Source organism: Saccostrea cucullata, unplaced genomic scaffold (assembly GCF_032062105.1).
Source record: "Saccostrea cucullata isolate Sc308-1 unplaced genomic scaffold, CSIRO_AGI_Scuc_v1 ctg6102, whole genome shotgun sequence".
Lineage (NCBI taxonomy): Eukaryota > Metazoa > Mollusca > Bivalvia > Ostreida > Ostreidae > Saccostrea > Saccostrea cuccullata.
The window spans coordinates 1-13,508 of NW_026928996.1; the positions used below are offsets into that span (position 1 = coordinate 1).

At 34.2% G+C, this 13,508-nt stretch overlaps 1 protein-coding gene across 1 annotated transcript in view; it reads right to left on the reverse strand.

Annotated features, from left to right (window-relative positions):
• Window positions 1-68: 68 nt before the first annotated feature.
• The window catches only part of LOC134279540 (putative ankyrin repeat protein RF_0381), a gene marked incomplete at its 3' end in the record, with an annotated part of 18,320 nt that continues 4,880 nt past the window's right edge, over window positions 69-13,508 (reverse strand). The window contains exons 5-7 of the mRNA XM_062761946.1: window positions 8,336-8,566; window positions 5,805-6,113; window positions 69-247 (exon numbers count right to left, since the gene is read on the reverse strand). Of these exons, the coding sequence (XP_062617930.1) occupies window positions 69-247; window positions 5,805-6,113; window positions 8,336-8,566 (719 nt within the window). The remainder of the gene's footprint in view (window positions 248-5,804; window positions 6,114-8,335; window positions 8,567-13,508) is intronic.

Genomic DNA, 13,508 nt, shown 5'->3' on the forward strand with positions numbered 1-13,508 from the left:
CCAGGACGCAAAAGAACAGATAAATCACATCCCCCACAAAGTAGAAGATTGAAAAATCTCAAGTCAACCTTTTCTACGTATTTTTCCTCTGTAAATTCTACACATTCCGCATTTTTTATAATCTTTTCGACAATTCTGAAGAGTGGATGTTGTCTGTAATATATATACGGTTTACCATGTTGACCTAGGTTGATGCTACAACCGTACCGAAGAAGGAGTGGTACAATCTCTGTAGCCTGATCAAAACCTAAAGAAAACGAAAATTCGAGGGTTGATCATATAGTTCTGTCATGTTGTAAATTTTGAATTTACCGGGTGGCTGTAAATACAAAATTTACAACATGACAACTTCCTTTCTAAAATTTTAGCATGATATGATGAAAGCAAACAATGGGTACAATTATAATATAGAGTCATAATGCAACAATATTGGAAAAGAATGTTTCCACTTAAGAATAGTGCCGTGGCCCCTTTTTCGGACCTCTCTAACTTTATCTTATTAACTCAAATGTTAATTATTTTACACCTAACTCATACTTTGTTATCTTTGTGGTATATTGCTTGCAAAAATTCACACTGAAAACGGAGTCTTAGTTTCATAAATGGTAATTTAAAAAGCCATATGCTTCGTGTTAATTCCGGAATGTTGCGCTTGTCCGAGTTGGGTTTTAATTGTGTCACATTAATATTCAGAGTAAGCGGGGCATTTCATCGATCGATTGAACAGGTCGAGGAAACTATTTTCTGTGACGTCGGAATAAATTTACATGTTAAGTGAGGAACCAACGTGACTTACAAATCGACCAATCAGCTCAATGAGTTGCATTATGGTCTACTACAAAAATACTACACGTGTGTTTCTAAAAGGCCAATTTTTTTTAAATCACTCTCGGAAAAAAGTGATGCATTTTTCCAAGCATTTTACACACTTAATACAATATGAACATCATTATCTACTGATTCCATGCTCACATTTATATACAATTGATTTACAATGATAAAAATAAGGGCTTTCTCCACTCCATTGTACAAGTCCGTTTGTCATGTTTGTTGACAGCTTTCCCCGTGCTGTATAGCGGTACTGTCAGTGAAAAGTCAATTTCACGTGACTACTCAGTATTCCTTAGTCCAAAAACAATCAACTTTGAGGTGTGCTCACGTATTGTCAATGTTTATAACGTACACAACTTCAAAATATATGCTTCTCATGTTCTATGATCAATGTGCATGAGGGTTTATATAACAGTTATAAATAATTAAAAAAATGCAACTTAAGAACCTTTCTTTTTGTTTATAAAGTGCAAGTTTTAATTTCTGGTAACAAATAACTGAGCAACAACTACATAAATTTAACCAGTAACATGGCAAATTAACGAATATCGAGTTAAAAAACTTGAGTCTTATTTACTAGTGAAGACTTTGCGGTATTTCAAAGTACTATTTAACAAGGAAAACTTACTTTGTTTGTTAATGTGAGCAAGGGGAATCTTAATAAGTACCCAATCTTCGTATTTTTTAATGACAAATTTCAAAAACATTGTTAGCTGACTTTCCTGCAGTCGTTTGAAATCGCGTCCTAAAATTCCCTGAGCCACGTGTTCGTAGTAAAAATAAACATGTAGTAGACCATCATGCTTTTCGGCTCATTCACTGGATTGGACAATTGTTTGCTGTGAGCACCTCTGTGCGCAATCGCAACAATATCCATATAAGGTATTTCCTCGACCTGTTGAAAACATGTCATATTTAGCCAGTTATAATGGCTTTTGGAATTTAATACAAAGACAAACTGTATACAAAAAAATAAACACGGAGAATTTCTCAAGGATTACGCCATTTTTTTTTTTTTTTTTTACGAAAGATTGTACTGGGGGAGGATCTTTGAGATGTACGATCCCTATAAATCCAGATCCCCCATCTTGTGGTCGTTTCTCGGTGGAAATTTAACACTTTATTAATTAAACTGAGCCTACTTGTATATGAAAACGGGGAAAATCATATTTAAGAAAAAGTTCTATATTTTTTAGAAGAGCAGTGCCTATTGAAATTTTAAACATCTCTCTCTCTGTCTCTCTATTCGTACTTTTTAAAGTACAGTAAATATTCCGCACTTCTTACAAATAATGGTGTACGAAATATTTTTTGTGATGCTGCATGTGGTGATATTTTATTACCAAAACAATTTTATTAATTGTATGTGCGATTGTTTTTTTGTTTTGTTTAAATTGTTTGTTTGGGGAGGGGGGGTACCAGTAATTTTAAGAATTCCATGCCAGTGTTAAACAATCTACATAATTATTCTACCCCGTGTCCTTATATTTTTGCAGTCAAAAACACTTTGAGGAATGATGTTTCTTTGAAGATGGGAGCTAAATCTTTGAAACTCGTTGAGCCTCCAAACGTGCCCCGTAAATCCAAGGACTAAAAATAAAATATCGTTACATTTTTTTCCAATTTAATATTCCATCACCTTATTAAAACACTTGACAAAAAAGAAATAGTTCTATGTTGATTGATTAAAAATGTACATATGTACATGTAATGTTCTAAGTTGGACGCCTTTCGACGGAATGTTTACGGATCTACAACCACGTGGTTTATTGATTTTTTTTGTATTCACAAAGTTACCTGAGTCTACAAACCACGTGGAAAATTGGAATATTAAACAGGTCACAATGAGGTCAATGACATGTAAATACCCGTAAACAGTGAAGAAAACTGTCGGCGTTTCGTACCTTTTTTCAAAAAGTTTACCCCGAGCGCAGGCTTGCCCAAAATTCTCCCTTAAATATGTTGAATTTCCGACAGTTCTACACCTTCTGTCCTTTTGAGAAATTTGGGCAAGCATGCGCTCACTATGTATTTCAGCTCTAAAAATCGGAATAACTTTGAATAACAATGGAGATTAGTGATTTGCATTGACCCCTCTTACAAAACACAGTCTCGTTCTTTTATATTACTTACTTTTAATTTCTGTAATTTTGCAAAGTTGCGATCTAGACCTTGAAGAATTGTTTTATTAATTTCATTAGGATACTTTCTGTATCTTATTTTTGCGCAATTTACCGGGGCCACGTTTTATACACTAAGTGCAATCATTCTTTCATCACTTTCCAATTACAAATAAGGTCACACGAGCTTTTTGAAAATGGAAGGGTAGAATCATAAATAACTTGTGGGAACAAAAAAATATGTTAGCTTGAAAGAACTATGATTTTGTGCTCGGATTTTTTTAATGTTGACATATTATTCTATTGATTCAAACATTATTACTCCGAGTCTGTGTTTTGAAAAATGTATTTCCCGCTATATGAGCTTACATCAGTTATATGCATTATATTGATGGTAGAACACATCTCTGAGAGTAAACCTCATGCAGATTGATTTTAACTCCATATTTATCAGATTATATTATGTTGATTGTGTGTATGGATAATAGGATAAATATACAAGTATTACGTAATAAAAGTTGTAGACATTCCGGGGGTCATGATTTTAACAATTTAATATCTACACTACCCAAGGATGCTTCCACATAAGTGTCAGCTTTCCTGGCCCAATGGTTCTTGAGAAGAGGATTTTTAAAGATTTGTTCTATCCATTTCTATGTAAAACTTGGATTCCCTATTGTGGCCCCGCCCTAACCCCGGGTTCATGATTTTAACAATTTAAAATATATACACTACCCAAGGATGCTTCCACATGTCAGCTTTCCTGGCCCAGTGGTTCTTGAGAAGAAAATTTTTAAAGATTTGTTCTATACATTTCTATGTAAAACTTGGAATTTCCTATTGTGGTCTCGCCCTACCCACGGGGGTCATGATTTTACAATTTAATATCTACACTAGCCAAGCATACTTCCACATAAATTTCAGCTTTCCTGGCCCAATGGTTCTTACGAAGATTTTTTCATGAACTCGCCCTATTTTGTCTTTTGTTGATTATCTCCCCTTGTAAGGAGACTTGGCCCTTTATTTTAATAATTTAAACTCCCCTTTACCCAAGGATTCTTTGTACCAAGTTTGGTTAGAATTGGCCCATTGGTTCTTGAGAAGAAGTCGAAAATGTGAAAAGTTTACAGACGGACAAAATGTGATCAGAAAAGCTCACATGAGCCTTCGGCTCAGGTGAGCTAAAAATAATTTAAACAAGAGGCCCACGGGCCTTATAGGTCACCTGAGTATTGTGTAACAACTTTCAAACAATTAAATTTCGTTTGTGTTTTAAACCAGAAGCCATGAAATTCACAATTTTGAAAGAGGCACCATTGCTTATCATAAATAAAAAAAACTGCATGCTTACTCTACCTACTCAATACCCAGAGGTAGATCAGAGTTACAAAGAGAAAATGTTTTTCACTTTGTGCACCTCACCCCAAAAGAACCAATGACCCTTGGGCCACATATTTCAAAATTATGCAAATTTTGTCATAAAATGGTTGATTAATATCAAAGAGCAGATTTCAAAGCATTAAATGTACCCCCCCTCCCCTGACCCAGGGGGCATAAAAATAACCATTTTGCTAGATGTACCTTTCTTCATCATAAATATATATACTTGGATCATTGGCATAAAATTCGCAATTTTGGAAAAGGCACTCTTGCTTATCATAACTATGTGCTTAGTTAGTTATTTAATACTCAGGAGCAGAGAAGAAGATTTTCAAAGAATAAATGCATTTTCACTACATAATCAATATACTCCCGCCCGAACAAAAGAATCCCTGACCCTGGGGCCATAATTTTCACAATTTTGGAAAAGGCACTCTTGCTTATCATAACTATGTGTTTAGTTAGTTTATTTAATACTCAGAAGCAGAGAAGAAGATTTTCAAAGAATAAATGCATTTTCACTATATAATCAAAAGAGCCCCGCCCTAACACCAGAACCCCTGACCCTGGGGCCATAAAATTCAAAAATTTGGAAAAGGCACTCTTGCTCATCATAACTATGTGCTTAGTTAGTTTATTTGATACTCAGAAGCAGAGAAGAAGATTTTCAAAGAATAAATGCATTTTCACTATATGATCAATAGAGCCCCGCCCTTACACAAGAACCCCTGACTCTGGGGCCATAAAATTCATAATTTTGGTAAAGGCACTTTTGCTTATCATAACTTTGTGTTTAATACTCAGAAGCAGAGAAGATTTTCATAGAATAAATGCATTTTCACCATATAGTCTATAGAGCCCCGCCCTAACACAAGAACCCCTGACCCTGGGGCCATAAAATTCACAAATCTTGAAGAGGCACTCTTGCTCATCATAACTATGTACTTAGTTAGTTTATTTTTAAATACCCAGGAGCAGAGAAGAAGATTTTCAAAGAAATAATGCATTTTCACTATATAATCTATATAGCCCCGCCCTAGCACTAGAACCCCTAACCCTGGGGCCATGAATTTCACAATTTTGGTAGAGGACTCAATGCTCATTCCATTCATGCTAACAGTTTGCCTGCTTGATGTCCAGGAGTAAAGAAGAAGATTTTTAAAGATTGCAATAATTTTAGTGGTTTTGTCCCCACCCCTCAGGCCCCAGGGGAGCGTGGACCATGAAATTCACAATTTTTGTTCCCCTTCACCCATAGATGATGTATACCAAATTTGGTTGAAATTGGTTCAGTTGTTTCAGAGAAAGCTGAAAATGCTCAAATGTTAACACACGACGACGGACGAAAACGGATAGCAATAGGTCACCTGAGTTACTCAGGTGACCTAAAAAAATCAATTTATTGCCTGGCAAATAAGAATTTTAACTTCACGCAGATATTCTAATGTAAATTCAATTTAAGATATATTTTACCTAAATTGCATGCATATAAAAGACTGGTTTCAGAATCATCCCAGATATTTGGGTGAGCACCACTTTTCAACAACGCATTCACCAAGTCAGTATCCCCCATGTTGATTGCTACTATGAGATTTGGTGTATCACTACAGTCTGTTTCAGCACTGGGATTTGCTCCATGTGATAGGAGTTGAAAAATTAACTCCTTCGTCTCATCTTTTATTCCACATTTTACGTGCATAAATGCACGATTCAAGGCACATCCTATATTGGGATCCGCTCCGTTTTCCAGTAAGTATTTGCTAACAGCAATGCATTCAATATCTAAATGAAGTATTTGATGTTGGGACACATTCCTAATATTTATTTATTTTGAATTTTCTATATTTATATCTAGAAATGATAACCAGAAGTCTCTGTCGAGACTGTAGCTATACTGGTTTATACTTAAAACAAAGGAAGAGAAAAGTAGCAGTTGGGACTTGAAACTTTAAAAGAGCATTAAATAGAACAAATGATCCTTGCCGCTCTTCAAAATAAAAACCGATATATAGAATTATGTATCTTAGTATAGTCTACTTGTGTGCCGAGTTATATTGAAATCGGACCAAAACTGTAGGAGGAGTAGCATTTTGAAAGCATTTCACAGAAATTTCTATTTTTAGAAACCACGGCAACACCGTTAATTGAAATCAAAAACTGATGCACAGAATTATGTATCTTAGTGTAGTCTACTTGTGTGCCAATTTATATTGAAATCGGACAAAAACTGTAGGAGGAGTAGCATTTTGCAAGCATTTCACAGAAATTTCTATTTTTAGTAACCATGGCAACAGCTTTCATCGAAATCAAAAACCGATGCATAGAATAATGTATCTTAGTGTGTCGTTATATTGTGTGTCGTTATATTGTAATCGGACCAAAACTGTAGGAGAAGTAGCATTTTGAAAGAATTTCACTGAAATTTCTATTTTAAGTAACCACGGCACACACAAGTAGACTACACTAAGATACATAAGTCTATGCATCGGTTTGTGAATTCGATTGAACGGTGTTGTCAAGTTATATTGAAATCGGACAAAAACTGTAGGAGGAGAAGGTTTTGGAAGAATTTTACAGAAATTTCTATTTTTAGTAACCACGGCAACACCGTTCAACGAAATCAAAATCCGATGCACAGAATAGTCTATTTGTGTGCCAATTTATATTGAAATCAGACCAAAATTATAGGAAGAGTCGCATTTTGAAAAATTGTTTACAGACAGACAGACGAACGGACGCATCACTATCGCATAAGCTCTTCTGGTCTCTAACCAGTAAAGCTAATAACAAGAGGCCCATGGGCCACATCGCTCACCTGAGCACTGTGGCTGGGAAAAAGTAGAAATTGGTTTATTATTGAATAGTTTATATCCAAAATAGTCCCTTGACCAATCATGGCTTTGTTATTCTTGATTAGAAGATTTACAAAAAAATTTCTTATATATTTCTATGTAAAACTTTGATTGGCCATTGTAGCCTCGCCCTACCCCCGGGGGTCATGATTTGAACAAACTTGAATCTACACTACCTGAGGATGCTTCAATATAAATATGATCAATCATGACTTTGTTATTCTTAAGAAGAAGATTTTTAAAGAATTTTCCTATATATTTCTATGTAAAACTTTGGTCGGCCATTTTGGCCCCGCCCTACCCCCGGGGGTCATGATTTGAACAAACTTGAATCTACACTAAATGGGGATGCTTCCAAATAAATATGATCAATTAAGGCTTTGTTATTCTTGAAAAGAAGATTTTTAAAGAATTTTCTTATATATTTCTATGTAAAAATTTGGTCGGCCATTTTGGCCCCGCCCTACCCCCGGGGGTCATGATTTGAACAAATTTGAATCTACACTACCTGAAGATGTTTCCCCATAAGTTTCATCTTTCCTGGCCAGTGGTTCTTGAGAAGAAGATTTTTAAAAGATACCACCAAATTTCCATTAATTCCCAATTATCTCCCCTTGAATAAGGGCGTGGCCCTTCATTTGAACAAACTTGAATCCCCTTTACCCAAGGATGCTTTGTGGCAAGTTTGGTTGAATTTGGCCTAGTGGTTCTTGAGAAGAAGTCGAAAATGTGAAAAGTTTACGACAACGACGACGACAGACAACGGACAAATTGTGATCAAAAAAGCTCACTTGAGCCTTTAGCTCAGGTGATCTAAAAATGTATACAGGGAAATTTTCGTCTCCGTTTTATGTTTGCTTCTTTGACCCTAGACACAAGTAAATTCAAAGAGAAAAGTATCATGTCTTCAAAAGAAATGTTTCTGGGCGAATTTAAAACGGAGAAAAAATATCGGTATTATTTCGAATTGCGAAAATAAAATGAGATGAAAATAACCCTGTATTCACTGTCCGCTTTCAGTTCCAATTGCGTTTTAATGTATTCAATAATTTTACATACAAATTTATAGAAGGCAAGTATCTTGCTAATTTTTAAATGAGATTTATAAATCCCCATGTACGTTTTACTTTCAGTCAAGTTGAATAAACTCACCGCAACCAAATTCACAACAAAGACTCAGAGCCGTTTGTCCATTACAATCGGTTGCATTCACATCCGAGCCATGTTCAACAAGTTCTTGAATAAGTTGTGTAGCTCCAACAGATATCTTCGTATTACACAAAACTTTGACAGCTAAATGAAGAACACTATCTCCGCAGGTGTTTTTCGCATTTAAATTAACCTGGTTCGTAACTAGCAAATGTTGCAGAAAGCGAATGTCCTCTGAAAATAAATTTTATCCAATTTTTTTTAAATTCATATCTAATTGATGCTAAACGATACACAGAATTTGCAAACAAGGTCATTGTCAACTATAAGTTGCCTGCATGTTGCAAAGCTTACGGCATTTGTTCTAGTTTCGCAGAGTAAAGAGTTGATTGATTGATTGTATATTGTTTAACGTCCCTCTCGAGAATTTTTCACTCATATGGAGACGCCACCATTTGCCGGTGGAGAGCTGCAAAGAACTATATGCGGTATATTGCATATATTTGCCCCCACAAAAGTCAAATTTTGAAAACTTCCTGAAATGTGCTAAATTCAATAAATTCTATGAAAAATATAAATTAACAGAAAATATTATAGTGTCAAAGCAGTGTATTCACAATTTTTGTTTTCATGACGTCACAAACTAGTCCGATTTTATATCCTTTTTCAGAAAGAGGACAAAATGGTCAAAATTTCAACAATTTTAGCTTTAAAATTTATAGAGCGCAAGTTTGTTCAGGAACAATATTGACATACGAGGGCTGTTCGAAAATTATTGAGACAATTACATTTACTCCATAAAGGACGGAGATAATTTCATGAAAATTCATCAACATTTTATAAAGAACGAATAAAACTCTCACGCAAAATTTCTAAAACCTGGGATAATTAGATAAATTTTGGTGAAATAATAAACTTGCATATGTCTATTGACCCGGAGCAGCATCGCTACGTCAATTAACGTCACGTCAGTCGGAGATTGATTTGCATGTGAAACGATCGGGAAGCGTTAAATACTCTTCCTTTTTTGTTATTACCTATAACATTAAAAAAAAAATCAGACAGTCTCTTTTCTTAAAGTATCATTTGAAAATGTATGCTGTTTCTACCCCAGTGTAAAATTTTCATTGGAGGAAAGGATGACTTAGAATCATGCACTGTCGATTTATGCAACGCAGGTAAACGATATTTTAAAATGCCGTAACGATATTAATGTCGTGAGTAATAACTTATGGTTGTCCAGAGCTTTTACATTTTACATTTACTCTGGTTGAATTAGTTGTAAAAAAAGAAATTTATACCAATGAAATAACTATCCAAGCACATAATTTTTTTCTCACTTTTATTGTTTTAGAAGGTCGTTAAGTCTGGAAGAAAGAGTTCTACATTGCGCTACACAAAATTTTAGGTATGCTGGCTGCTCCGCCCTTGACGTCAAATTCCATTTTGTCGTTGTTAGCAGATTTTTCTACCGCGCTTAATTTTTTTATGATCTCCGTATTTCTGATCAAAATTCTATAAAAGATGCACAAGATGAATTTGAAATAAAGCTGAAAAATTATACACATAAACTGAATTATTTCCGCTCTTATTATTGGTCCACGACAAGCTAGAACGGTGGTGTTACATATTTTCAAAATCTGATTTCATGACTGCTCCAGGTACCCCTACTATTGACGCATTTATATATCATTTCAGAGAAAATATTTAACATTTGTAAAATATATCTTGCTTTTATTGATTCTTAGTGTATGTTAAACGTATATGCATATTTTCACCGAAAGACGTTCATTAGAAAGCAAAATATACACAATGTCTCAATAATTTTCGAACAACCCTCGTATTTCATTGATATTATCATTCTACACATTATATCAACATATTGATCCTGAACACACATGCGCTCGGTGATTTTTACCCAAAATATCGACGAAATACGTACATTTTTCTGTAAAATTCATAAAAAAGCTGAAGTTTACGTCATGTTTGTGACGTCATTACGTACATATGGCGTCATTACTTATGAAAATATTCAGTGCTTTGAAGTCAGCATATACTCCCCTGTTTAAGAACTTAATTAGATATATCTCCATCAAAGTTTGATTTGGGGGGCAAATATTGGTTATTACCGAATAAAGTTCTTTTGTCCTCTACTCTGCACTCAGGACCATTGAGCAGGGAGGGATCTTTTTCGTGCCAGCACCTATTGCGACACGGGGCCTCGGTTTATACGGTCTCATCCGGCCTCCACGTCCCGCAGTGGGATTCGAACCCGCGACGTAAGGATTGACTCTTTACTTCACGACTCTAGAACAGACGCTCTAACCACTGCGCCACGCGGGCGACGAGTAAAGAGTTGAACCTCATGTGCGAGTTTCAATACCACTGCAGGACGTTAAGAACGGCACTTCGGATAAAAAAAGAATAAAACCGATGTTTTGTGTCTAAGTAGATGCCGGCAGTAGAAAGATCCCTTACTGCCCAAAAGCCAAACTGCAAAGTGCATGTCCATTTGTAATCAGTATAAATGGTAGCTTTTCAAAATGAATGAACAATTCTCGAAGGTAAAAAAAAAAAACACAAAGAAAATATATTGATTTTGGAATTTTCAAAATAGTGATTTTAAACAAGATAACTGATATTGTTGTATGAAATTTATTCGTCAGAACCATGCTTCGATTTAAAAAGAGGTCGGTCACCGGTGTAACGTTGAATTTTGACCCGGGTTGAAAATTGACCCGGGGGTCATTTTTCAACGTTGAATATTGAGACCGAAGGTGTTGAATTTAGACCCTAATCAGTTGAAAACTGAGCCGGGTCGTTGAATTTTGAACATGAAACCGGTTCAAAATTCAACAGCATAAAAACACATATTTATGATTGGGTTTTCACTACTGTGATTTAATTCATAGGTATGAGGCCCCGTTTTGGTATTTACTGCAAAAAGTAGTATCCCCTATTTGAATTAGTGATATCACCTGTTCCAATAGATGATATGACTTATTTGATTTAAATTTGTAATATCACCAATTCGAAAAGGTGATATGACTTATTCAATTGGGTGATATCACCTTTTCCCGTCGAACAGCTGTAGTTTGTTTTTTTTTTTTTTGCTTACAAATTGATTTATTTCACTTATATATCATGTATACAACAAAAAATCGTAGAAATAGTATGAAAACTGGGTAGTCCGAATTTTCTTGGTTCCAGTGTAGTATAATATATATTATAGGGAGCATTCATTAATGACTGTTAACGTTGTAAGAAACTCAAATAGGTAATATCACCTTTTCGAATAGGTGATACCACTTATTCAAATAGGTGATAGCATCTATTTAGCACGGAAAGGTGATATCACCTTTAATTCTAAGCTCTCTGATTGGCTCAAACTTGATCACATGATTAAGATAATACAGAGAATGACTTGATTTCTGAAAAAAAATTACTAAATTTTGTATTAATATCTTTTTATGTTCCGTAATTGGTGAGATGTATCAATGACTTTACGTCTTGAATTAGGATCAACATGTACTTTTTATTAAAATATATATATTGTATATCTTTGTCAAAAGTTGATACAAGACATGTTCAATTAAATAAATTTGTATTCTGAATAACTAAATCCTCTATATTTACTCCATCAATGTATAAAACGAAACACATTTATTTAATATTAAATAGCAACAGCTTAATTTATGCTGATCTCTAGTCTCTAAGTCTTGAAGATAGAAAACTTCTGCCTTATTTCCAATATTTTTAAATTTTGTTTTGTCAATCTATGTGATAAAATGATTTTTATTCGATAATGATATTAAACTTTACATTCCTAATTAATTGAGTTTACAACTAATTCTAGTTTAATTTGTCATATTTCCCAGAATGCAATCATGGCAATTATTGAAAAAGAATTAAAAAACATTGCACAGGAGATCATAGAGATAAAATTATGTTATAAGGTGAGAAGTTTAACGAATTGTATTTTTTTTTTCGAATAGAAATGATGGTAGTATGTTTTCGAACAACAACTTTATTGCATATAAACCAAACAATCATCGATTAAAAAAGCTAAAAATTATCGAATAGGAATGACAAAAGTAGCGACTAGCAACCGATTGTTTTAAATATTAATGACATCGAATAGGCACGAACGACGGCGTATTCGTGCCATTTTAACAATGTAGATTTACAAAAAATCGTTTGAACGATTTTAAAAAAGGTTTGTACGATTTAACAAATTGTTTGTACAATTTAATAAATCGTTTATACAATTTAATAAATTGTGTGTAAAATTTTATAAGTCATTTGTATGATTTAATAAATCGTTTGTACAATTTAATAAATTGTTTGTACAATTTTATAAGTCATTTGTATGATTTAATAAATCGTTTGTACAATTTATTAAATAGTTTGTACAATTTGTTTAATCGTAAAAACTATTTTGATAAATCGTACAAACGTTTTCTTAAATCGTAAAAAGGTTTTTTTTAAATTGTTCAAACGATTTATAAAAAAACGTACAAACTATTTTGATAAATCGTATGATTTAACAAACAAATTGTACAAACGATTTATTTAATTGCACAAACGTTTTCTTAAATCGTTCAAACGATTTTAAAAAAATTCTACATTGTTAAAATGGTACTCAGCCTATCCGTTGTTTTGTAGTTTTCTTGTAGTTTTCTTATAGATGCCATGGATTTTGGAAAGTATTTTCAAAAATAAAGATGTCATGCTTGAAGCAGTGGCGTAGCATCATTTTTGAAAGTGGGGGGGGGCAGCCGGAGAAAACTTTTTTATACTTACCTGAAAAGTTGACAAGCAAAAAAAGGGGGTTTGGAGTTGAAAGTTGCCCAAAGTCGAAAATCCTATATTTTGTGGGTGAAGGGGGTGGGTGGGTGGGTGGGGTTGGGGGTAGAGGCTAACTTTTTTTCAGTGTCAACAACTTTCAGTATCAATTCTAATACTTCATTATCGACACATCACTTGAACTGGGGGTCCAACCAGGTTTACAGTTAACATTTAATTGCCATAGTAAAGGTAATGTTGCTACGCCCCTGCAAAGATAACTGAAACCGTACACTGATCTAAATGTACATATATACACGGGGTGATACTGTATGTTTATTTCTATTATTCTTGAAAAGGGAAAAAATTGAAAACGAAATATTAATAAAGT